This window comes from Neovison vison, chromosome 12, assembly GCF_020171115.1.
Source record: "Neovison vison isolate M4711 chromosome 12, ASM_NN_V1, whole genome shotgun sequence".
Taxonomy (NCBI): domain Eukaryota; kingdom Metazoa; phylum Chordata; class Mammalia; order Carnivora; family Mustelidae; genus Neogale; species Neogale vison.
In genome coordinates this window covers 73,951,963-73,979,931 of record NC_058102.1, presented here as the reverse complement: position 1 = coordinate 73,979,931, position 27,969 = coordinate 73,951,963, and the positions used below count along the sequence as shown (strand labels likewise).

At 38.3% G+C, this 27,969-nt stretch overlaps 1 protein-coding gene across 6 annotated transcripts in view; it reads right to left on the bottom strand.

Annotated features, from left to right (window-relative positions):
- Positions 1-27,969, bottom strand: part of BICD1 (BICD cargo adaptor 1) — a 223,460-nt gene that overhangs the window by 113,002 nt on the left and 82,489 nt on the right. For all 6 annotated transcript variants that reach the window (XM_044228413.1, XM_044228415.1, XM_044228417.1 and 3 more), the window contains exon 2: positions 11,733-11,945. In XM_044228413.1, the coding sequence (XP_044084348.1) occupies positions 11,733-11,945 (213 nt within the window). The remainder of the gene's footprint in view (positions 1-11,732; positions 11,946-27,969) is intronic.

The following is a 27,969-nucleotide window of genomic DNA, read 5'->3' as shown; positions in this document are numbered from 1 at the left end:
CTCAAAGGGAACACAGAGCTAAATTTAAATCTAAAAAGCTTTAAAACGAAAATATAGGAAAAAATCTTCATGACATGGGGATAGAAAAGTATTCTTAAATCTGATATTAGAAGCATGACACATAAAATGTGTTGTTATTATTGAGGTAAAATTGACACATGATATTATATTAGCTTCAGGTATCATGATATTATATTAGTTTCAGGTATATAATATAATGATCCAATATTTGTATGCACTGCAAAATGATCACAATAAGTATATAATATACAATAAATATAGTTAGCATCTGTCACCATATAGAGTTATAGAATTTTTTGCATATGCTGAGTATTTTTAAGATCTACTCTCTTAGTGCGGTGCCTGGGTGGCTCAGTTGTTAAGCATCTGCCTTCAGCTCAGGTCGTGATCCCAGGGTCCTCAGATCGATTCCCATATCGGGCTCTCTGCTCCACAGGAAGCTTGCTTCTCCCTCTCCCACTCTCCCTGTTTGTGTTCTCTCTCTCTCCCTCTCTCTCTGTGTCAAATAAATAAATAAAATCTTAAAAAAAAGCTCTACTCTCTTAGCAACATTCAACTATGCAATACAGTATTATTAACTCTAGTTGTCATGCTCTACATTACATCTTCATAACTTATTTTTTTTCTAACTGGAAGTTTGTAGCTTTTGACCCCCTTAACTCATTCCAGCCTTTCCCCAACTCTCTAATTTTTTTTTGACACATTAGACTTAACCAAAATGAAAAGTGTTATACTCTGCAAAAGACACTTTAAAGAGAAAGAAAAGACAAGCCGAATACTAGGACAAAACATTTGCAAATCACTTATCTTACAAAGGTCTTGTAGCCAGAATATATAAAGAATCCTCAAAACGTACCTATGAAAAGAACACAACTAATAAGTGGAAAAAAACCTCAAACAAACTTTACCAAGGAAAATATATGGAAGGCAAATAAACACATGAAAGGATGTTCAAAATTGTTAGCCATTATGCAAACAAAACCATGATGAGATACTACTACACACCTATCAGAATGGCTAAAATTAAAAATACTGATAATGTCATGTGTTGGAAAGCATGAAGGGAAATTAGAACTTTTACACATTGCTAGAAGAAAGGCAAAATGGTATGGCCACTCTGAAAAAGTTAAACCCACATATACCATCTGACCAAGAATTCTCACTCTCCTAGTATTTGTCCCAGAGAAATGAAAACTTACGTTCACACAAAAATACAAATACACATGAATGTATATAACAGCTCTGTTTATAGCTGCCAAAATCTGAAAATGAACCAAATGTTCTTCAACAGGTGAACTGATAAAAAACAACAACAACTATAGCACATCCCACACAGTGGAAACCTATTCCATAACAAAAAGGAAGACTTACTGATATATGTAAAAACTTGGATGAATCTCATAGGCATTATGCTGAGAGAAAAGACCTAACCTCAAAAGGTTATATGCTGTTTGATTCCATTTATATGACTGAAAAAGTAAAACTAAGTGATTAAGAATAGATGATTGGTTATCAGAAATTGAGTGGGGGAGGGTATGCCTACAAAGGAGTAGCACAGCACAGGGGAGGTTCTAGGGTGATAAAGCTGTTCTGCATCTTGATCGTGGCTGTGGTTACATGAATCTATTTGTTAAAATTCATAGGACTGCAGATCTATCTCCACCCCCCAAATTCTATAAGCTTATAATTTTGAACTAGTCCTACAAACAAGCCCACTTATGTAACTTGTTTTTCCCAAAGGCATCATCAAATCCCCATGATTCAAAGGTGAATTGTCTGTATATCATTAAACTCTTGCTTTCAAATTCCTGATGATGTTAATTTGGGATATTTGTTTATAGTAACTTAACAAGTGTTGGAAAGAACTTTTCCTCCAAAAGAAATATAGCTCTCTCCAGTGGAATTAATAAACCAACAGCAGGCTCTACCATAATTAAGAGCAGGGGCTCCAGAGTCAGATTTTCAAGCCAGCTTGACTACTTGATAGACAAGCTGTTCAGCCTCTTTGCCTCGCAAGTAGAGGCGAGTAAATATAGAGAGGAAACAGAGAAACAGTGCACGCCTTGTAATTCTGTTGAGAGAATTAAATGAGATGATGAGGTTAAAGTGCTGATATCATGCTTGGAACATGGTAAGCTCTCAAAAATGTTAGCTATGATATTGTTATTAGTTATTTAAACCAATTAAAACACTGTTAATTCTTCACTGGGGCTTGCATCATTCCAAGAGGCATAAAGTCCATTCCCAAAAAGAGTGGGGAGCTGGGGAGAAATTGGGACATGCCAGGAAAATAGACCACTTTCCAGCTATCACCAAGCCATTTGCAGAATGGTAAAAATCATCATTCAGTTGGAAGTGTCAAGTTAATTCAGCTATGTGTAAACACAGCTCCCAAAGACCAATACCAGAGACTACAAGAAAAGCTTTATTATTTACTGGATGTGTTAATTAAATAATTTAATCTTGCCCCATGACTTGGATCATCTGTAAGCACATTTGATGTGGTACTCATAACATAGTGACCCTTTCAAGAACAAGCCAGGTGTGAAAGGCTGTGTCACACGGATAGAACACCTAGACAACTCTCCTTTTTCAATCTATGACTTTAAAATATGTGTTGTTTCCTCTTTTGGTGTCAGGAGTCAGGCATTATTCTTGCTATTCCTGGAAGGTGCTGAGGCCTTTCCCGATACACCAATACATCTTTCTAATTTATTTGTCTTGCTATGTGTGAGTAAGTCTGATAACCAAACCTTGAAACAATAAATAGAGCATTTCCTTTTCGTTCTTATAAAGCATTTTCATGAAGATATTTTATCCTTAACAAAATCATGGGGAACAGGACAGGTTATTATTAAAGTTCCTATAATGTTTATATGGGAAATGAAAAGTTTAACCACATAATGGGTAAAATAGTTAAGACATGAACTCAGATTTCTTGGTGTCTTTCTGTGTTTGTTTGTTTGTTTGTTTTTTAAGATTTTACTTATTTATTTGACAGAGACAGAGACTGCGAGAGAGGAAACACAAGCACGGGGAGTGGGAGAGGGAGAAGCAGGCTTCCTGACAAGTAGGGAGCCCAAAGAGGGGCTGGATCCCAGGACCCTGGGATCATGACCTGAGCAGAAGGCAGACGCTTAATGACTGAGCCACCCAGGCGCCCCTAGATTTCCTGGTTTCTAATTCTACCCTATTACCAAATCATCTGTTTATAAAATAAGCAAATCAATTTTTTAAAGTAGCTGCTCTCCTTGGAATAAAGTGAATATGTATTTAGTGACTGAGGTCATAACATCTAATCTGGCTTCAGAGGGTGTTTTTCACTTTGTCACAGCAAGTACTATATATTTGTAGTTTTAATAAGAGACTTAGATGCATATAATATACAACATGTTATATGTTGTCCTAATCCCATTGGCTGCTATAATAAAATACCATAAAATGGGTGGCTTAAACAACAAACACTTATTTCTCACAGTCTGGAGGCCAGAAGTCCAAGATCAAGGCACAGGCATGTTCTGTGTCAAGTGAGGGCATTCCTCCTGGTTCAGAGATGGCCATCTTCTTGCAGTGTCTTCACATGGTGGAAGGGGCTAGGGACATCTTTTTTATGAGCGTGCTAAAGCCATTTACAAGGCCTCCACCCTTAAGACCTAATCATTTCTAAAAACCTCATCTCCAAATACTACCGCATTGGAGGTTAGTTTCAATATAAGAATGTTTGGCAGTGGCGGGGGTGGGAGGGAGGTGTGCAAACATCCAATCTATCACATAGATTATCTAAAACACAGCTTACTCTCTATTTCCACAGATAATAAAGAGTAGAAGGAAACAGTTTCTAAGTACATTTAGCTGTTTTAACATTGAAAACAACCACTTATTATTGAATCTTTTACCCACTGATGTTCCCCAAGCATCTGGCTCATGGTAAGCACTTAAGAGACCTTCGTTGAATGAATGAATGTATGACTGCAAAGTTGGAAATCCAAAGAAATTAAAACACTAAGATGAGAAACTCAAAATCTAGGTCTAATGATTCAAAATTTCAAGGATATTTATAATAGGGGTAAAACCCCTTAATTATATGTTTTTTAAAAGCAGACACACATTTTTAAGAGACACTGGATGCTAGTCTAAGAAGGTAAGGCACCCTGAAACCATGTTACTTAAAGAAATGTTAATGGATCTAGGTATGTTTAGTCTGAAAAAGAGAAGACAAGATAGTTCTTTGCAAATATTTGAAGCTATTGGGCATAGGCTAACATTGTCAAGTGGAATAGGAAACTAAAAATATATGTACATATATATAGATATATATACTATTTTTAAAGTATAAATATAAATATATATAAATATATATGTATATATACATATAAAAAATATATATGTACATATATAGATATATATACTATTTTTAAAGTATAAATATTTTTAAATTTAATATTTTAAACTATTTTTAAAGTATAAATATATATAAATATATATGTATATATATATAAAAATATATATATGTATATATACATATATATAGATCCAGAGGCTAGAAATATGGCCAATTGGTAAAAATGACAGGGAGTCAACTTTTCATTTTTTCTTTTTTAAAGATTTTATTTATTTATTTGACAGAGAGAAATCACAAGTAGATGGAGAGGCAGGCAGAGAGAGAGAGAGGGAAGCAGGCTCCCTGCTGAGCAGAGAGCCCGATACGGGACTCGATCCCAGGACCCTGAGATCATGACCTGAGCCAAAGGCAGCGGCTTAACCCACTGAGCCACCCAGGCGCCCCAACTTTTCATTTAATAAAAAAAGAGCAGTTTAACAATTGGAGCTGCCAAGTGACAGGGTGGGCATCCTTGGGAAGAAGTTGTAAGAAAGGGAATAAACAGTCATTTAGCAGCTCCAGATATTTTGCACAGGACCTGCACATTAGTATTACCACCTCCACATCGGAGTTAACTTTAAGTGTAGCTTAGAGAACAAAAGTAATTTGTCAGTATCACACAGTTGGTAAGTGATACAGCAGGAATTCAAACCTAGGAGTAGCTAACTCCCAAAGTATGTTCTTTCATTTCAAGTCAACAAATATTTTTTAATGTCTAATTTGGCAAGGCACTGTGCTGAGTGCTGGGGATTCAAAGATAAAGGACAGACAAAGCACAGTTCCTTCCTCGAAAGGACTCACAGTTTTTCTTCTCCACAGTGCTGCAAATGTCTGAGTAAGGTCTACATGACCATTTAGGGATACTGGAGAAAGAACTGTTGATCTGGGAGTAGTCTTTACCAAATAATCTTTTTTTTAAAAAAAGATTTTATTCTTTATTCATTTGAGAGAAAGAGCTAGAGAGAGAGCAGTGAGCACACAGAGAGGGAGAGGGAGTAGACTCCCTGCTGAGCCAGAAGCCTGATGCAGGCCTCCATCCCAGGACCCTGGAATCATGACCTAAGCCGAAGACAGATGCTTAACAATGGAACCACCCAGGCACCCCTTTACCAAATAATCACTGAGAGCCTTCCTGCCCTGAAAAGCTTATAGATATGGATTCCTTATAGTGGATTAGGTATATTCCTACAATGTTGGCATCATTAGGTTTCTGGAATTTGAACCACTGGTATATTATGAAATCTGGTTGTATATTCCATTGAAGCAGAAGAGCTTCAAATGTAAAAGTCATATGGATTGGGGCACCCGTCTGGCTCAGTTGGAAGAGCATGTGACTCTTGATCTCAGGGTCATGAGTTCAAGTCCCCCATTGGGTGGTAGAGATTACTTAAATAAAAAACTTAAAAAATTTTTTGGTAAAAATTATATTGGGGGTTCCTGGGTGGCTCAGTGGGTTAAAGCCTCTGCCAGGTCGTGATCCCAGGGTCCTGGGATCGAGCCCCACATCAGGCTTTCTGCTTGGCAGGGAGCCTGCTTCCTTTCCTCTCTCTCTACCTGTCTCTCTGCCTATCTGTGATCTCTGTCTGTCAAATAAATAAATTTTAAAAAATCTTTTTAAAAAATTATATAGATTGGGGTACCTGGACGGCTCAGTCAGTGAGCATCCCACTCTTGGTTTTGGCTCAGGTCATGATCTCAGAGTCCTGGGATAGAGGTCCTGCATGGGCCTCTGCACTCAGCATGGAGTCTGCTCAAAATTTTCTCTCACTTTCCCTTCTGCCCCTCCCCCTGCTCTCTTGCACTCACACACACACTCTCTCTCTCTCTTTTTAAAAAGATTTTATTTATTTGACAGACAGAGATCACAAGTGGGCAGAGAGGCAGGCAGAGAGAGGTGGGAGGGAGGCAGGCTTCCTGTTGAGCAGAGAGCCTAATGGTGGGGCTCGATCCCAGAACCCTGGGATCATGACCTGAGCTGAAGGCAGAGGCTTTAACCCACTGAACTACCCAGGTGCCCCTCACTGTCTCTCTCTTTAACATAAATAAATCTTATTAAAAAATCATATGGATTAAGCACTTTTTAAAATATAAAATGGCCACATCCCAACAAAAGGCTAATGATAATATTCCAATAAGTTACAAATTTAGATAATGTACTAAAGCTTCATATATTTTGCCAGAAATTTCATTAGCTTGAGGCAGGACTAAACTTGTGCTCTTGGCAGTGCACAATGTCTAGATCAGAGCCACCTTCTGAATTCTCATCCTGGCTTATCACTTATTACCAACATGCTTTGGACTTTGGACAGGTTATGTGACCTCAGATTTACATGTCCTGTCAGAAAAATGAAATGATAGAGTAACAGAACCTACCTCAGTGGAGTGTTAAAAGGGTTCAGCAAGTTAATCCACACAAAGAATTTAGAACAGTGCCAGGCACACTGTCTGGCAGTCCATGTTAAGTTATTTTCACTTGAAAGTAAAGACTTGATCTCCACTAAGGTCAATAATCCATTTTAGAACTCCAATCTTCTGCATTCCACCTGAAGGGGTCTACCTTTCATAACATCTCTTTTTCACATATAAGCCAGTTCTGTTTTAGGAATATTTGTAAAATTGTACTGTATAGTTTGTAAAATAGTGCAGTAAATTCTGACTTAACTTACTAACAACTAAAAGTTTCATTATCCTCTTTTATGATTTCATCAATGTGGATTTTAATTTAGTACAAAGTAAATGTTCAATAAATATTGGTCAAATACACCTATTTAGGCTACATTTTACATGTTACATCTATAGGGTCAAAGAAAGATGAAAATCAAATTTGTTTACTAAATATCTGCTTAGTCATTATAATAATCTTTTTTTTTTAATTTGATAGAGAGAGAGAGATACAAGTAGGCAGAGAGTCAGATGGGGTGGGGGAGAGGCAGGCTTCCTGTCAATCAGAGCGCTCAATGTGGGACTCGATCCCAGGACCCTGAGCCGAAGACAGAGGCTTAACCCACTGAGCCACCCGGGCACCCCTCACTATAGTAATCTATCTGTTCTCTAAGCTCACACCAAAATGATGCTGGTCAAGGTAACCCAGGGCTGTTTTTCCTCCCTGCCCTACAGGATTAACTCTTATTTGGTGCTTTGTTGGGGTGATATTTTTTTCTTCATACTCTATATACTTCAAAAAATTATTCAAAGCAGTTTACCATTAAAGACACATATACAATAAGGATAATAAAAATGGGAAGAATTATATGGAAAATCTTAGTCTTCACAGTTAAACATAGTCCTGGAGTTTCTTAACAATCAAAGCAGGAAAAAAAGCACACTGTAATTCCTACTGCCTCATTCATCTCAACAGAAAGAATTTCCAAGGCAATAAATTCAAAGAGGAATCTATATGATGTTTCTTTAACCTAAGAAAATGGATGAACTAGATGAACATAATAAAGATATCCCCAACAATGTTTTTATGGAGGATGCAGAAAACTATTAATGATAACAGTTTATGTTTACTATGTACTGTATTTACTATACACATGCTAAAATAATCTTCTATAAATACCATGGATATAATTATAAAACCTTTTGGCAGAGCTGAGTCTAGAATATTAATTTTCTAATATCGAATTCAGAAAATTTTATGGGTTTTTCCCACTACATTATCCTATACCTGCCATATATGGAAGAGAATCTGACCTAGGAATTACACGTTTACAAACATATATGTAAAGCTCCCATAATATACACACCATGTTGACGCGTGTGCACACACACACACACACACACACACACGCAAACCTTGGCCAGTACCAATAATCCTACTGAAATAAGAGATGAATAAATAAATGAGTAAATAATTTACTTTCAGTAAATAAAAATGATTTCATAAATTAAATTCACACAGCATCTGTCAAACTGATGATTTACTGCATTTTGTGCTGGTCATTCTTGTGTATTTCTCATGGCCCATCAGGTCATAATTTTTTGTTTCATGCTCTCTCCTCCAATCGCTATGCATCAATCAAAGCTCAGAGTACAAAAATAAATTAATTAAATTGAGTCTATAATAAAAACAAATCTGGGATTTGAATTTAACACCAGACATCAAAAAGCTTTATCAATTCAGACTTCCAGTTATAAAATAAATAAGTCATGGGGATATAATGTACAGTATGGTGACCATAGTTAATAAAACTGTAATACATATTTGCTAAGAGAATAGATCTTAAAAGGTTTCATCACAGGAAAAAAAATTTCTTTCAAGGGGTGCCTTGGGGGCTCAGTCAGTTGGGCATCTGCCTTTGGCCCAGGTTATGATCCCAGGGTCCTGGGATTGAGCCCCACATTGGGTTTTCTACTCAGTGGAGAGCCTGCTTCTCCCTCTCTCTCTGCTGTTCCCCCTGCTTGTGTGCTTGCTTTCTCTCTCTCTCTCTGTCAAATAAATGAATAAAATTAAAAAAAAAAAACACTTCTTTCAAGATTTTATTTATTTAGTTTAGAGAAAGAGAGAGCATGCATATGTGCACGAGTCAGGGGAGGGGTAGAGGGAGGGGAAGAGAGAGAATCCTAGGCAGACTTCATGCTGAGCATGGAGCTGGGTGTAGAGCTGGATCCCACAACCAGGAAATCATGACCTGAGCTGAAACAGAGAGTTGGACATCTAAGCAGCCAGGCCACCCGAGTGTACCAAGAAAGAAGATTTTTTTTGTAACTATGTAAAGTGATGGACATTACTGGCTTACCGTAGTAATTGTTGTGCAATATAAATATCAAGCCACTACACCATATACCTGAGCTAATATAATGTTATATGCCAATCACCTCAATCAAAAAGTCTGTATCAATGTTCCAAAACATACAGTTCATTCCTTTCCTCCTTTTGCAAACATACTCAGCTCTAAATGTTCATAATTTTACTAGGTACATTAAAACATGAGGCCTGGATGAAACCCAGCAGGCCTCCCGGTATAGTAATACCAACAGCTTCCAGCCTAGCAGAGAGAACACCAACAAATATACTACCATACTTACAAGCCCAGGAAACCAACAACCTGGCTTTTTTTTTTTTCTTTTAGTTAACTGGTAAACCTGAATGAATACATTCATAGGCTAGATTGCTTTATGTATATATTAGATTTTAAAAAATACACAACTTTGGATGAAGCAAGTCATTCTCTTACTGCAATCAACTACTGAAAATGTATAGAAATAGAGAATTATAACCCAGTGATCCATTCAGTAATTCCCCCAATTGTGAACCCAATGATACTCCCTTCCCTAGCTTTGGGCCAGTCAAAAAGTTTAAATAAGTGAAGCAGCCACGCTACTGCCTGCTGTGAACTTGTGAGAAATGTATATTCTTAAGCTCCACCTAGACCTCCAGAATCAAATTTCTGGGGGTAGGGTCCAGGATCATGTTTTGACACGTCCTCAAGGTGACTCTGACGCTCAGTACAATTGGAGAACTGATCTGAAACGAACAGCTACTCAAGATCTTTTCTTCTTTGCTGCCTCAGTGCATTCCTAACTTACATCCTCCTACTCTTCATTACTCTTAATTAATTAATGAGGATCCTGCTGGTGATCCTAAATCTGCTCACTGGAAATAGCCCTCAAGCACGGTCTATGTTACGAGGAGGCTTCGTTAGTCACCACTGTAAAGCCTCAACAGAGAAACATCTCTGGATGCTCGGCCCTTCCCCAACCCTGACGGCTCGATGCTCAGTTGTAGCTGCCATGCACCGTGGGGGTACGCAGCTTTTCAGAGGATCCATCCAACTGGCAATCAACGCTGCTTGACTCATTGCCTGCAGTTACTCTCCACAAACCACGTGTGTGTGTGTGTGTGTGTGTGTGTGTGTGTGTGTCCACCACCCTCATGTTGCCTGGCCTTCTCAGTCCCTCTGCCAACTTGCCGTGTGGATCCACGGCTCATGGCTGCCCTCTGTGGCTGTTTGGGACCTTGTTTGATCCAGGGTGGTAGCCTACGACACTACATGATCTCAGGTCCACTTCCACAGTGGACGCTTGTCTCATAAGGAAGCCTGGGGCTAAAAGCGTGAATGAATTCCTTAGGAGGAGCAGGGACTGGGACTCCAAAGGGTAAGCAAGTGATGGCCCACACCCAACACGCACAGAGGCATCCGATACAGAACCAGAGAGGAGCTTTTTTCTTAACAACCACTGGCTTTGGAGGGAAATGGGGCTGGGTATCCAGAAAACTGTCTCATGTTCTTCTCAGTACCCAGCACCAACTCCCACCTGGTTGGCTGCTTCTCGGTCTCTAGAAGTCATATTGCTGTATTTGGGCATGTCCAAAGAGAATGAGCTAGGTAAAGCAGAAACCCTCTTGTCAATATGCACTTAGTTCATTACAATATGGCTATGTGTAAATGTAAATTATTGATTAAATTCCAATAAATTGAGGATAATTTACTGTATTTGTAATATGTCACTAATTTCAAGAGAAAAATATCAGTGGATTATTTCTCTTGTATTTCACAATCTTTAATAATTTTTCATCTTTCCTTTTTGTATTACTACAACGCTCAGTTAATAACCCTGCTTGGCTCGTCAATCTCCACGGCACTGCTGTAAGATTCAGAGGATATCTGCACCTCTTCTATAGTTTTCTTATCAAAAAATGGAGTAACGTTTCCAAAAATGTTCTTAAAAGGGTCTGGCGGTTGAAGCTGTTCCCCGTTACCGCCCCTCCAGTAAAGAATGACTCTGCCACTCTGAAAATGGCCTGCCACGTGACGCTGCGTGGAAAAGCCAAAGAGAAACAGTTGAGTGCAGCGACTGAGGAGGCTCCCCGACCTGATTCATACCAGCTGTAATCTGCTGCCTTCCCTAAAACCAGAAACACAGTTAATGACTCTGCATGGCCAGATTCTACGACCCCACAGACACTCCCCTGAGGTCTCATTCCCTAGTGGGAAGGGTCCTGAGCTAACACTACGGTCATTTTGAATTAGTGCTGGCAGAGAGGATCACAGCCAACTGTTCTCCTCCACCTTGTATTAGAACAGGTAAAAGTGAGAGGAGGAGCTAAGGTCACTATCTTTCTTTAAACTTTTGCAGAAATAGTAAGGCCAGGTCCTAACTACTTAATAAACAGATTTTAATTCTTAACACACAATAAGAGAAAAGTCATCTCAGAACAAGCTGTCATTTCCCTAAACAAGAAAAATAGCTAGCATTAGCTTTAAGTGCTTCTTGTGTAAGGCAGCTCCTCTGAGCAAAGAAAATGTTTTATTCCTCTCTCTTAGAAAGAATTTTATCTTATTGCTTGCTCACACAAATCTCTCTCAGGAAGTTTGCTGCTTACCTCCTTCAGATCCTGCACGACGGCTGTGAGTCTCTCGTTTTCTGCCTGAACGTTGGTGACCACGGCCCGGCTCTGCTTCAGTTCGTTCTGCATCTCCAAGATCTTCCCCAGATAGTAAGCTTCCTTGGATGCAGACTCCTGCAGAAGCGTTTCCTCCCGAGTCTCTCCATCCTCAGCAACCTTCCGGTGGATGGAGAAGGACTGCCCAAAGGCCTGCAGAGTATTTGGGGGAAAAAAAAAAGTGTCTGATGAAATGCACGATAGCACTATTTAAATAGACTCAGGGAAGCATTTTCTTTTGTATTTTAGAGAAGCAAAACAACACAGTTTATACAACAATCTAACTGTTCTCACAGATACCTGAAATCATTCAAATTCAATTAATAAGGGGAGAGAGAATTTTTAAGTATCTTGCTAGAGATACTTGAGTTAAGGAAATGATTTAAGGAAAACCTGAAAAACACTGTTTTATTGAGTTAAGGAAATATAATGAGTTAAGGAAAACCTGAAAAACACTGTTTTATTGCTATTTTTTTTAAACAAATCCTATTAAGGAAAAGACTGTTCAGTGCTAATGAGGTCATCAAAATTCACACTCTCACTTTCATTCTAGAAAAAAAATCGCAAAAACGTTTTTCAAGGAAGAAAATAATGGTTTCATTAGCTTTCTGATACATTAGTGGTAAGACTACACCAATTATGAACAGCCCCCTGAAGACAGAAAACCCCTAAATGGCATTCACTGCCCAGTACTACCACTACAAAACAAAAACAAAAAATTGAAATGTAGTCACTGTATAAGAAAATGTGTATGTATCTATATATTTGTATTAAAAAATAAAGAATAAACCAGAAACTAATGAAATTGGTTAAGCCACAGGGGATGAGGGGGAATGAGGAGGAGGGGTGGGGTGGAATTCAAAACAAGGGATGAGGTAAACTTTCAGGAGCCTTCTCATACAGTCCTGACTCTCAGAGCTATAGTAATGTTTCACAGACCTTCCAAATAAATAATAAGTAAAACCAGTTTCTGGGTGTCAGGGGACCCCACGTGGAACACAAACAGTAACAAATGTTCCTAGTTGTATTACAAAGGAACAACTTAACCACACTGAAAGGTTTGGAGAAGAAAAGATCTGGCTTGAGTAATTTGGGAAATTGGTATTTTTTGCTATATGCTAAAACCAAAAAAACTGTACCCAACTCCTATCGTGGAGTTAATAAATTCTCACACGGATCACAAGTTTAAAAACTTCTTTATATTTATACTAGGGTTGAACAAATAAGTAACTATATTATCAATCATGAATGCCAGTTCTCTCACTTTTGGAGAAAGTTACAAGTCAGGAAAGAGAATTCTAAAAGGAAACTAGTGGTACCGAGCTGTAATTATAAGCATCAGGATGAACTTACAGTCTCTACTGGGTAGATAAATATTCATAGATAGACAGATGGGTAGAGACATTTCCTTATTTGCATATCCATGCACACAATTCCCACTGAGAGGCCCAGAAGCAAGAACATCTCAGTAGCAATGCATACCTACACCCAGGTTTTGTTTCTAAATAGCAATCACCAGTTAAAAGAACTAGAGTTCTTTGGAGAAATGATCTGTTCTTGAGCTAGAGCAAAATGGTTTCATACATCTTGTGGTGCCAAAGAGTAAATAACAAAATGTTTTAAAAAAATAACAGGATCTATAAAAAAATTAAAAAAAAAATAACAAGGATCTGTTTGTTAAAGGACACAAGAGCCTGTCAGAAGGGGCTCCCAATGGCCAAATCTGGGATAATTTGGACAATAAAATAAATAACTATAGTAATGAATTATAATCAATAGAATAATATAGTTATGAGCCCACATTGATACAATCACTGAATAAATGAGGGAAGGAATAGCTCTTCCTTACAGTAGAATTCTAATTAATAAGAGTAGTAGGAATGATGGAGATAAAATATATTAGAATTTGGCAAACACCAAGTAATAATTGTTGCAGATAAAAATTATCAATGCAGTAATAAATTAATAAGCCAAATGTATGATGAGAAATGGGATATTTACATAGTTCTGATACTTATTAGGAGGAGACACCATGATTTACTTATTTCAAAGACTCTTCTCCAAATTTCACTCACAGAACAGAAATTTAGAAAAATAATAACCCGTAAACCTGTGTTTCAATATACTATCTTTAGACTCTCTATATGGATCAAAATCAAAAAATGTTTCCTAAAGCATCAACTGAGAAAGAAATATTCCCATATAGATGGACAGATGGATGTTCATCTGTACAGAGTAGAACACTCTTGGCATTTGGCTTGTTAAGTCTCTGAACAGAAAGAAATTCCTATTTCAGTAGCCAAAATTTCTATACGTAGTAATAAGCATATAGACTCATGAACAGGTGAAAAATCATCTTCAGCGGTGGTGTTTACTTTGCTTTCCCATCAGTAATGGTCAGATTCTTTGAGGTCAATTCTGAATTCGTTACCTATTAGAAAGCCTTTAGTGGGGGAGAGTTTCACAAGGACCTGGTGAATTCTTCACCAGACCCCACCCTAGCAAACGAATCCTGACTATGCGGTTAAGCATTAATAAAATTTACAATTAGCACGAACCCTGCATCAAGCACCTCAGCTAGTTTCCTTTTTACAACATACTTTTCCACTTCTTTGAAACAGAAAACTGCCACAGGGCCATTTTCTTTACTCTGCCTAAAATCAACACACTTAGGCACTCAGAATATGGCTCTCTTGTTATTCTCAGCACGTAGGCAATGCTCTCTCCGTAGCTAAAACAACCTCTAAAGTCTTAACAGCAAGTGAATTTGCCTTTCCACCCCAACATAAAGTTTTATAAATTGTACTCTGGACCCAGCACCAAAGGAAATAAAAATTTCCAGATAACTATATGGAATAGGTTTTCAGAAAAGAATCAAGAATTGAAATTGCAAATATAAACATTTTGATGACTCTTTATATTTACTGCAGCTCAGAAACCTTAACTGAGCATATGGGTTTCCAAAGCTAGTCATTATTTTTATGAGGAATCTGGCCCTTCATTGGACCTGATTTGAAAAACCAATGAAAGCATGCAAGGTTATCCAAGGACATTAACCATGATGTTTTCCATGTATAATATAAAAATAATACCAACGCTGCACAGCCTACAGATGCCCCATGATGTGCATTTGCAAATCCAGTGGGAACTAACACTACTCAGAAAAAATCTGCATTTTAGAAAGGGAGAGTAAAGGAGAAAACACTCCTATTTTGCCTAATTCCTAATTGTCAGTGAGTGGAATGGGACATGACTCCAACTGACATCTGCCATTTGGCTAATTGTTAAAGTGGATTGACCAGGACCTGTCTGACTCTGCCGGGTAGCTTCCTCCTCCATCACTATTTAAGAATGTCCTGACAAAGCTGGACCTAAGAGAAGACAAACAACGTTTATCAAGGCCACTGAAGCTGTATCCTTGGCAGAAATCACAAAACTAGCTTCAATGTCTATTTATAGGCAAACCGAGGGTAGTCATGTTCCTACTTATATTTCATTCAGGCAGCAAATTCCTTTTAGGTACTGCAATAATTACATGGATGATTTTCATTTGAAATCAATTCCAGTAAACTGACATTTCTACACAATTTTGGAATATATTATGATTTAATTGCACAATATCACCTTCATATAGTCCACTGCAATGTATCGTAGTGCTTTCAATTACATACCAATGTAAGTCCAATTAGCTATATAATAAGTTCTTTCCTTTCTCATTCTACTCACATGACTTCTTAATCCAAAGAAAGCTGATTATTGTTCACCTTAATGTTCAGGACAATATATTAGCTGTTAAATGGAATTTTCATACTTATTATCCTTCTTACTATGAATGATTACAGAAATAAAAGTTTGGCTAGTATATTTAATAACATCACATTATCTTAAAAGTATGTGTCCTTGGTTACGGAATTTTCATTCTTTCATCTTAAAAAACTGTAGCAGAACAGTGTACTAAGTCACCTAAGGACATTAGACAAAATAGTTTTTATTTAAAATACGAAAATTTTTTTGTTTGTTCATTCACATAACAAGTATTTACAGAGAACTGTAATAGGTGCTGCTTAAGACACTGAAGATCTGCTATGTTCTAGCAAAAAGATCTCTTGCTTGTGGGAGCATACATTCCAGTGGAACATAAATAAAGCAATGATCATGTAGCGTAATGTAGCAGAAGTTCTAGAAAGAAAATGAAAGCCAGGGTAAAAGCATAGAACAGTACCACCTAACAGGACTTCCCTCCAAGATGGATCTGTGTTGTCCACTAACCACTAAGCACAGGTGACTAGTGAGTTCTTAAACTGTGGCTAGTGTGACCAAAGAACTGAATTTTTTAATCTTATGTAATTTCATGAATTTTAATTGTCACCTTTGGCTAGTGGTTACCATGTTGGACAGTGCAGAGATAGAGAGTAAGGCAGGTGCTGAGACAGGAAACCCTATTTAGACAGGACCTTCAGGGAAGGGGGTAACCTTTGAGCAGATCTGAGCAAAGGAAGGAGTGAGCCAGAAGCTGGCCTTTCCCTACAGCAGCAAGCCTAAAATTTAGTGTTACTAAGCAAGAATTACTGCACTGTCATGGCACCTCTTTAAAGACCATTGGCGGCATGACATGGTGGCATCTTCTTTAAGTCTCTGCCAGAGCACTTAAAAACCTGAGTGAGCCAGGGATGACTGATATGAGAGACATGATTTAACTTGAAAGAAGAAAAGCAGTGACAACTACTCTGTCACTATAACCCAACCTCCACAAACCCTACCTTTTTTGAACATACAATAAAAAATATTTGACCAGTTATAGGTCTCTGTTGCCTCAGATGGCCAGGAAATTCAGCATTCAATGCTCTACAGCAATTAGCTAAATTATCTTAAGTTTCTGATATAACTCTCCAGAATATACAGTTTTCTCTATACTGTTTTGAGTTTTCTGTTGTATTTACCCTCATGGTATTGGTTTCCTTTATTTTTATATACTTCAAACACTTTTGGAGTAGAAAGGATATGAATTAAAATCCCACCAACTGGTTTAAATAATGTTGAATTACCTCCCCCCCCTTTTTTTTAATTTAAGCCTTAAAGAAAGTCCATGTTAAAGAAGGGAGTTTGAAAGTTTAAGAGAAGTGAGAGTTCTATTAAGGATTCAATCTCATTCTGTGGAAAATAATGGGTCCAAAGAATTTCATAAAGTGTGCACATGGGCACACACATACAGGAATAAATGAGCTAAACTTGCTAGAACTGACTAAGAAACATTTCCCAAAATACTTACTCCAGCAGTGAAGTGTCTTAGTGGGTATGATCCAGTTACAAAAGAAGGGATCATTGGAGGTGAGACAATCCAAAAGTACCTAGCTAGGAGAAATTGGTTTCCATGACTCACGGCTCAAAAGTAATTAAGAATCATCGGCTATCCTTGACAGAATCAAGCCTGATCCTTGAAAGGGCACATGAACCCATAAGAGGCAAAAGAGGCAAAAGAGGTCAAGGGTGTGGGCTCCTGAGCTGGACCAAATCTGCCACTTCCTAACTGCAGAACATTGAGCAAGTTACTTAGCATTTTGTACCTCAGTTTTCTCATCTCACAGTGTTGTGAGGCTTAAAAGAGAAAGTCTATATATCACTTAGAAGAGTTCTTGGTACAAATACTGTAAGTGCTCAAAAATTATTGGCTAAAATTAGGAGAAAGAATATGTACTTTGGAATCAAATGCATTTGGTATACACGTGCCTCTTCTGAAATCTCTGGCAAGGTTCTGAAATTCTATGTCTCAGTCATCGCACATGCAAAACGAGAATAGCATCTACCTTAAAAGTAAAAACAGAACAGCCCTAAAAACTAATAACCCCTTATCAAAGGAGATATAAGATCTACCACAAGGGGCACCTGGGTGGTTCAGTCATTAAGCATCAGCCTTCAGCTCAGATCTTGACCCCAGGATTCTGGATTGGAGCCCCACGGAGGGCTCCCCCTCCTCCATGCTCATGCTCTTTTTCACTATCTCAGTCTCTCTTTCTCTCTCAAATAAATAAATAAAATCTTTAATAAGAAAATCCACCACAAAATGCCTTGCCCACAGTAGATGCTTGCTCAGTACCAGTCCTCAGCCTCTCTCACCTGCCCTTTGGAAGTCTCAGATCTGACACGGGCAGGTTCTTGCTTCCTCTGGTGTCAAGGTCCTCAGTGAACTCCCACATGACTCGGGAGGTGGGTCGCCCCTCTATGGACCACAACTCCATGTGTATTTCTGAAACACTAAACCTCTTATCAGAAGTTCTGATGTAACCTTTTTATTTTATTAAGCCATTAAAAATGTAAAAAGACAAATTTCTCAAGTCCTAGGCTCTAAGGTTTGTTTTAGCAAACAATTCAGTTTTATCTTCTTTCAGTGAAAATTTTCAACTCTTCCTTAACTTGCCCCATCTTATCTGGCTTTTAACCTAAGTCCTAACAAATTATAAATCCCATCCATCTAGGAAACACAGGATAGCTATGATAACTTGGGTTATTGCTCCTGATTTTTCCAAGTGTAATAACTAACAGCTTATCATTCATATATATATTTACTTAAAGCCTAGATTTTTTTATATCCTTGCTGATTTATAATTAGCACCTTCTGTCTTGCTGAACAAACCCCCTTTCAAACTATTCTGAGATTTTTCTAAATTTTATTATTATATATTGAATATACACGAAGAGAATTTATCACAAAATATAAGCAAAAAAATATTGAAATTAATTTCTGTAGTTTAGGAAAAAGACCATTACCCATTAGTCTCAAAAGCTTCTGTTTGCCCTTCCTTTGTCCTATCTCCCTCATTGTGCCCCAACTCCTCCCCAAGTAAACATTATCCTAAATTTTGTGTTTACCATTTTCTTACTTTTTTTGTAGTTTTCCCTATACATATGTATTTGTAAACAATACACTGTTCGATATTGCTTGTTTTTAAAGTCCTATAATGGACTCATTCCATACACAACTTTCGCAATTTGCTTTTTCAACTCAACTTTACATTCCTACAATGTATCCATTTTGATTGGTATAGCTGTAACTAATCTTTTTTCATTGCTATCGGCTACTGAATGGAAAATTGGATTGCTTCTAGTTCTTTGATGTTATAAACAATGTAGCTGTGGTAAATATCTGTGTGCAGGTTTTTTATGGATATGTTTTCATATCCATATTCCTTTGGGTAGATATCAAGGAGCATGACTGCTAGATCATATAGCAAGAGTATGTTTTGTTTTATAGGAAACCACCAAATTGTCTCCCAAAGTGGCTGCACCATTTTGCATTTCTACCAGCAATGCATGGGAGTTCACGTTGTTACATATCCTCACCAGTAATCACTTAAGCAATTTATTAAATATTAAATTTAACAGACATAAAATTATATTTCAATATATTTAACCAGAACATAGCATACGGGAAAAAAAGGATTACAAAAGGATTATAAAAACTGTATCATTATTTACTGTAAGTAAAATTAATATAAATAATATTTATCTTGGTGCAGACCTGTAGGAAATAGTTCGCAAACCAGTGCTGGTTCCCAGATATACACATTTTGAATTTTGAATAGCATTATTCTAAGTCACAAGTGCAAGAATTTCTCTCTAATGGTTCTCAGCCATAGTGGCCCATTCGAATCACCTGGAAAGCTTTTGAAAAACAGACACACAGACTTCATCTCCAAATATTCTGAGTTAACTGATTTGGGACAAAAACTCCTAAACTTTCTTGGTTTAGACCTCCCAGTGGACCCCAGTGTCAATAATCGGGTCTCAATAATGTTTTCATAGCACTCCAAGACAAAAGAAATAGTGAATAATTCTTTTTACTAAATAAGTGCTCATGTCCTAAGAATATAGTAGCTGTTTGAAAAAAAAATGTAAATTTAAAGAAAAAATATTTTCATTTCATTCTTAAATAACCACAATTATGTATAATAGGATGTGTGCTCCCACTGGGCACTGCACAACTTCTCAAACCTGGAATCAGATTGGACCCTGTCACCCTCATTTCCTGTTCCACACTGATTTTCATATGGTATCTGCTTTTTATCGGAGCAACCACTGAAAAAACCAGCTTTGCAAAATATTGCATTTAAAAAAAGAATGTAGCTCAATCCAATATTGAAACTGTGAACTGAACTAGAGCTCGCAGTGACAAAAGACACCACGTATTTGTGTTCCCCTCAAACATGTAAAATATCCCATGGTCCTCTGTGGGTTTGCAATGGTGCCTCTGGGTACTTAGGCACACAAGGTCTGGGGTATCCACAGATTTGGGGTAAGGCCTAGCCAAAGTATCTCTAACACACTCAATGTGAGATTCTCATGTAAGGAAGGGTTAAGAACCACTGCTCTAGGGTATGGGCCAGGAGCTGAAACCCCCAGATTGTAGATGACACACAGCCTGCCTTCTTCTTGACAGGGCTGCCGAGCATTCCAATATTGCCACATACATTCACACTGTCACTTGCAGTGTCCACAAGTTCCTATTGCTCCACATCCTTATTCTTGACTTTTAGACTCTGAAGGGGTTTTTTTGTTTTGTTTTGTTTTGTTTTTTACCACCTGGTAGTTTCATTTGCATTTCCCTGATTACTAATGAAGTTAGTTAGGCATTTTCATATTTTATTAACCGTTCTATTTCCATTTCTGTGTAGTTTCTACTTAAGGCCTTTTTTCCTTTTTCCACAGAGTGCATTTCCCCCCCTTTATTAAATTTGTCAGTCATATGCATAGCAAATATCCTCTCAGCTTGTTTTTTCACTCATTTCACAGTGTCTTTTTTTTTCTTCTCTTTAAAGGGCAGGGAGGAGCAGAGGGAGAGGGACAAGCAGACCTTACACTGAGCACAAAGCCCAACACAGGGATTAATCTCAAGACCCTGAGACCACAACCTGAGTAGAAATCAGAGCAGATGCTTAACTGACTGAGCCACCCAGGCGTCCCTATAGTGTCTTTTGAAAACACAAGGTCTCATTTTCTTAAGAACAGAGTTTTGTTTCCTTACTATTTGTTAGTAGTAAGTATGGCATGTATTTTCTCCCAGTTTGTGGCCCCCTCCCATTCTTTCAGTGATGTCTTTTGATGAAATAATGTCACTGACTTATTATTAATGTCCCTGGTCAATCCCTTGCTTCTTGGCTAGGACTTTTTGTGTCTCATTTAAGTCTTCCCTTCTCTATGTTCATAAAGGTATTCTGTATTTTCTTCCAAAAGTTTAAAAGTTTTGTATTTTACATTTAAGTCTCTTACTCCATCTGAAATTGATTTTTGTGTACAGAATGAAGTAGAGGTCTATTTTAATTATTTTCTATATAAATAATCAATTTCCCTAGCACTATTTAATGAATTACCCCTCCATTTCCACTGATGTTGAGTGCCAAGTCAGCCATAAATCGTATTGACATAAATGTGCCTGTTTCTAGGCTATCCCATAAGGCTCCACTGATGTTTTGAAGGCACGGAAGTGAGGGGCAGTCCTTCTGAGAAAGAAGCTGTAACTTACGTCATCTAAACCTTTTTCATTGTGATTTAAGCTTTGAACCAAATGCATCAAACAGGATGTCATTACTAATGGCAATCTATTAAATGAAAATGCCATACTTTGTAGGAAAGGAGCAAATCCGTATTGATTTTAAAATTTAGCCAGTGAATATACAAAACCTAGGTTCTTCTTTCCTTGATGTAAGGAATATATACAATTATTAAAGAAAATATAGATAATCCCAAAAAGTAGAAAAAGAAAAAGTTACACCTTTCTTCCCTTACCCCAACAATTTAGGGCAATTAAGGACCTCCAAGCCCTTGCTCACCATTGCCTCCTGGGCCCCTTGAGGTCTTTAACACATGTTTTACTCATAAAGGTTTAGGCCTCAAGCTAGGATCTGGTCTTCTTCCCGAAGTGAACTTGGCTCAACCAAAAGGACTCTATCTGCCAAGGAGGGTGTCCACCCAACCCATGCCTCTCCTCCTTAGCTCTCCCTGGGTTCTAAGTATTTTTTTGGTGTTGTTGGCAGGGTGATGTATGTCATAAGAAATCTTAGAAAACCACTGTCCCCTAGTTGATATTTATAGTCAAACTTATGGTTCACTTCAGCCTCCTCTCATTGGGTTAGAAGCTGGTCTCTTATTATTATGGCTATTCACAGTCCCAAGCAAGTTACAGAGACTTTAAGAATCAGCACAAGGAAAAATATAGATGCTCAGCAAGTAATCTCTAGACTGCTTGCTTAGCAGAATATGTCTGTCCAGAAGCAAAACTCAAATGTACACATTTTAGGAGTATTACAACGAGAAAGACACTCTTCAGTGTTTTTTGAACAACACATGTATAAAATACAGGTAAAAAATTTTTTTTTCTGGGTCCTATCCGATGAGGGTCTTTGTCTATGAAAAGGTAGATAAAAGGAACTTAACCTCTTAAGTCATCATAAGTTGTATTCTGGGTCCCCACGTATAAAAATAATAAATTTTACATTCCTTTTCCTGATTAAAAATCAAACTGATATCCAGTAAAAAAAAAATTCTTTTTGCTAACTTTCCCTCCCTTCCCTTTCTCCCTTTCTGCCACTCCTTCCACAAACATTCATTTAGAAGCTATGCATTTATGTACCAAATCTACCAAATCACTGGACTATCAAGGACTCATTATATTGTATGAAGAAACCTGGTGGTTTTATTTATATGCTGGCTTTGTATAAAAACAAGTCTATCCCTTGGGTATCTCAGTGGCTCAGTTGTTGAGCATCCACCTCGTGGTTTTGGCTAACTAAGGTTGTGATCTCAGGGTCTCGAGACTGAGCCCCACATTGGGCTCCACAATGCGGAATCTGCTTGAGATTGTCTCTTTCCCTCTCTCTTTGCCCTTCCTCCCACTCATGCTCTAAATAAATAAATATCTGTTTAAAAAGTCATTAAAAACACAAATCTATCCTTTTAAAGAATAACTTGTAGAGCCATTCAGTTGATCCATCTCAAGCAAATGAACTGACCTTGGCTCAGGCAGTGACCTCAAAATAATCCCCGTAGATAAGAGGGACCCCCAGAGGAGACTATTCCTACTTAGGACTCAGAAAAGGAAAGTCTTGTTTCAGGAGAAAGAACTGAACGTAGAAAGGAGGGTTTCATTCAGGAAAAGGATTATCTCACACACTATCCTCAGAGAATAAACACAGTAGCCTTTTTTGAAACCTAAAGAAAAAAGTAATGAGGGCATATTCCTGATCTTGAAGCTAACAGTAAAAAACCAGTATTGACATGGAGTTATCAATATGACCTAGATTTTCTTAAAACTCAGTTGTGACTAGAATATAAGAGAATAGATCGAGTGACTTTTATTACTAATCAAGTAAGGAAAGAAAAATGGTTGTTGGTTTTTTTTTTTTTTTTGAAACATTATTTCCTTTCCTCCATATGTGGGCCTTTATATTTTTACTGGTTAACCAAGTAAAGGAACTGTATGTTTTGAGTGTGTCTTCCTGTCTTCATGTAAAGTAATGTGATCCTTTACTTGAATTTTTAAAAATCACCTCAGCCTTAAAAAACTACTTATAAAACAAATGGCATTATTCACTACTTTGCATACAATGCTTGGTAATCTGCCAAAGCCATCAGCTGGTCAGTGGCAGAGTGGGGATTCAAAGCCCAGTAGCCCTGACCCCAGAGCCCGCATATTAGGTACTCTGCACTATGTATAAGCAGAACTGCAGCAAGAAATCAGAATGAAGAACCTGATAAGAAGCATTAATAAGGGGGCGCCTGGGTGGCTCAGTCGTTAACCTGTGCCTCTAGCTCAGGTCATGATCCCTGGCATTGGGCTCCTTGCTCATTGGGAAGCCTGTTTCTACTTCTCCCTCTGCCTGCTGTTCTCCCTGCTGTGTTCTTTCTGTCAAATAAATAAATAAAATCTTTTTTTAAAAAAGGGGGGGACATTTTAAGACAATATGAGATTTTTGTTCTGAACTTATAGGAAGTTAGGAAATACAAAAGTAATTAAGGCAGAGTAAGATATGAGCTTGTTCAGGCTAAACCAAAATGAAAGCATCATCTAGCTATCTCTGTCCTAGTTTGCTGTTGTGGACGGGCCTGGTGAGTTACCTAATCAATATCCACCCTCCTCTCCCCTTTCCAAGAAATGCTGATGTCATTTGGGTATAGTAACCCAGCTTGAAGACTACTTTTCCTAACTTTCTGGGTTTCTAGGCAAGTTTAAGGAAATGGAAACAGAAGCTACGTAGATGGAAGCCAGGAAAGCTCTTTCAAAGGGGGCGGATTCAGTTGAGAGGTATGTGCTTTGCCCTTTCATTTCCTTCCAGCTTGGAATATAGGCATAATGGTGGAAGCACTGATAGCATCTTATGACCATGAGGAGACTTACGGCATGTAAGACAGCACTAGGAGAAGCCTGGGCTCTTTGTGACCAAAGAATTGCCACACCAGGGCCACACCAGGGTGGCTCAGTTTGTTAAGCACCTGCCTTCGGCTCAGGTGGTGATCCCAGAGTCCTGGGATCCGGCCACATGTTGGGCTCCTTGCTCAGCAGGGAGCCTGCTTCTCCCTCTGCCAGCCTCTCCCCTTGCCTGTGCTCTCTCTGTGTCAAATAAAGAAATTAATAAAAATCTTATTAAAAAAAAAAAAGTATTGTCACCCCAGCCCTGAACTACTTAGCTCTGGACTTTTATGTTTAAGCCACTCTTATTTGAGTTTTCTGTAAAGATAATTTTTTAACTCTTAATTATCCTCAATACTTTCTTTCCAGAAATTTACAAGAGCTCTTAATAAATTGTGTTCTAATTCACAATAACATCCTTTCTGCCCCACATTTATTCCTCTCTGCTTATACTCATGTCTTTATGAATTCATAGCATATACTGTTAACAGAAAACACTGGAATATCAGTAAAGGTAGAAATGAATAGTAGATGCAAAAGTTAACAGCTCAGCCTGTGATGTAAAAGGGAAAAAAGATCATGAGAAATTTAAAGTTAAGCAATCTGTCTAGAATCGTGAGTCCAGTTATTGGTGAATCCAGGGCTCCAACCGAAAGGCTCCTTTGTGATGCTGGTCTTAAAGGGAACCGCTGAGAGTAAACTAGCAAGAAGGAAGTGGAAAAAGCTTCTAGTTGAGGGTGATTTAGTAAAAGCCTCAGGAAGGAAGGAAGGAGGTAGACGGTACTTATTTATAGGCCATCAGAAGCTGTGAGAGTCAGGGACCATTTTAAGAAAAGCAGAACCTGGTGCAGTACTGAAGCAGATTTGGTGAAAAGAACCAAAAGGGAGGTGTGAAATCATGAAATAAGTAGGCTTGGAGGTGCCTCTCAACCACCAGCATGGGGAAGACGGGGGTGGGGAAACAGCTGAACAAGCAGGGTATTCAGACTGGCCTGTCAAAGCGCACAGCTGCTGGTATTTATTATAAGTCATGCAACATTCATCCCTGATCCTGACCCTGACTCTGACCCTGAGCCTGACCGTGACCCTGGCTATGAAGAATTTTCAGTCTCCCATTTTTTTTTTTCTTTTTTCAGTATTTTCGGGGCATTTGTAATACAGATTTTACTCCTATAATCATTCTCCTCTCAAAAAATTTTTAAAATGTCTGTGAGAACTTTAAAGGTATTTGGGCCTCTTTCCAAACTGATCATTATAAAGGGTTAGGGGTAAAAAACAGGACACATGCTTGTTACTCAGAGATTTGTGTTAGACAGTCAGTCACAGCCAGTGGACAGGTGAAGGTGAAGAGCAGCCGTCCTAGGAATTAGAGATCTATAAATCCTACCCTGTACTGGATGAAGGCCCTTTCTTGTCTTACTTATGGCTCATCTGTATCTTGTCATCATAAAAGAGTCCTAACTAACTTGTAAAGTGTGCCTTGAGACACCCAGAATTCAGAAGGCTAACTCTATCTCTTGGGGAATATAGTCATCAACTTTGAAGCTATGCATCCTAAGGGGTTGTCAAGGAAGAGGTCTTCAGCCCTCTCTATCTAACATCCCTGGTCAAGAGCTTAAATTCCTCTGTCGGTAAAAAAAATAAGACTTTTGGCTTCCTCCTTTGGGCCTGATTGTAATAAGATGATAACCACAGATTCTTCTCTTCCAACAAAAACTAATATGAATTTTCCTACCACAGACTCAAACATTTCCACCCCAACTCTAATCTACATCAAGGCCTTTAACTCTGGGGAGAAATGAGAGAAGCGGAATTTAAGATGCAAATATTAAAGATAGAAGTAAAATCTCAGGAAGGAAAAGATGCTTTGTTTTTTATGACTGATTGATGGCTTTTCCTGAGATGAGTAAGTGTGGCTGGAAAACTTCTAACATCTAGTCATACATGGTTGGGTTGCCAGATGTTATTTAACCCTCAAGCTCAGCTCATGCTTCTCTGTGATTTACCTTGAGCCTCACCACATCTCCGATTAGACATTATATCTGATATCAACAGGGCAAAGGTGGGGAGTTGGGGGAGAGGTGTTCAGGAAGGGAAAGAGAATGTAACAGGTGGTCAACAGTAGGGTGAGACTCACAGAAGATGAGGTGGTCTGCTTTGTTCATTATTTGGCCATTTCTCTCCAATGAAAATCAAAGTATCCTTTCAGTCTACCTCAAATGACCCCACAACAAAATGGCTATACCAAAGCAACAGAAGGTAACTGTCACAGGATTCAATCTCAGGTTAATTCCTTCTTAAAGGCACGTTCTAAGTTCTAACTCTATACCCTCAACAACCTTCTTTCAGACTCATATTTGAATTTCCCAAGGTAAAACTGTGACTCTGAGGACAAAGCTTTTCCTCCCAGACTTCATGCAGAAATAGAAAGTATGAATTTGGAAGTACTTCAATTCAACCTTAGTTAAAATTAAAGAGGGAACTCATGAGCAATGAAGGTACTGAGTGAGAAACTTTGAGAAAAACAATTTTATAGTTATTTCAATAATAACGTAGGTTATTTACGAATTCAGGAAGGGTCGGGGCGCCTGGTTGTCTCAGTGGCTTAAAACCTCTGTCTTTCAGCTCAGGTCATGACCCCAGGGTCCTGGGATCAAGCCCCACATCAGGTTCTCTGCTCAGCAGGGAGCCTGCTTCCCCCACTCTCCCTGCCTGCCTCTCTGCTTACTTGTTTTTGTTTTTGTTTTTTTAAGATTTTATTTATTTATTTGACAGAGAGAGATCACAAGTAGGCAGAGAGGCAGACAGAGAGAGAGGAGGAAGCAGGCTCCCTGATGAGCAGAGAGCCTGATGCCTGCAGGGCTCGATCCCAGAACCCTGGGATCATGACCCGAGCTGAAGTCAGAGGCTTTAACTCACTGAGCCACCCAGGTGCCCCTCTCTGCCTACTTGTGATCTCTGTCTGTGAAAGAAATAAAATCTTTAAAAAAAAGAAAAAAAAGAATTCAAGGAGGGTCAAAAATATGACGAGTTGAGAAGTATTTCTATTTGGGGGTCTTAAGAGCACATTGAACAAATTTATGCTCTAAATTTAAATTTGCACATGCTCTGTCTCTTGTCAAACTAATCAGAAGCTTAAAAAAAAAATTATTTGGGGATGGAGGGCAAAGACTCTGTGCTGAATGGTGAACCTAACCTGAGACTTGACATCATGACCCTGAAGTCCCAACCTGAGATCATGTCCTGAGCCAAAACCAAGAGTTGGACGCTTAGCTGACTGTGCCACCCAGGTGCCCCAAGGTAGTAAGTAGCTCTTAAGTGTTGGATGAGTAATGTCAGGGAACATCTGTATTGTATTATTTCAAACTATTAAGGGTTGGGACACCTGGCTGGCTCAGTCAGCAGAGCATGTGAATCTTGATCTCAGGGTCTTAAATTCAAGCCCCATATTGGGCATAATGCTTAATTAATTTAAAAAAAAAAGATGCAAATTATAAAGGCTTTAACCTGGAACCTTAAAACTACATATGCTTGTTAGGGAGAACTGAATCTCTCACAGTGTATTTTAAAGACAAATTCTCATTTACATGAAGTTGTAAACTATGTTTGACATAGAAAATTGATTTTGCACACCCGCCCTGTTATAATTAACCCAATGTCTGTGATCTCAGTATACTTAACCTCACTAAGGCACAAACTCGGTAGCATGTGATGCTAGTTAAGAAAAATACCTAGACTCACATACTAAGATATTTTTCCTCCCAACTAGATAGTAAA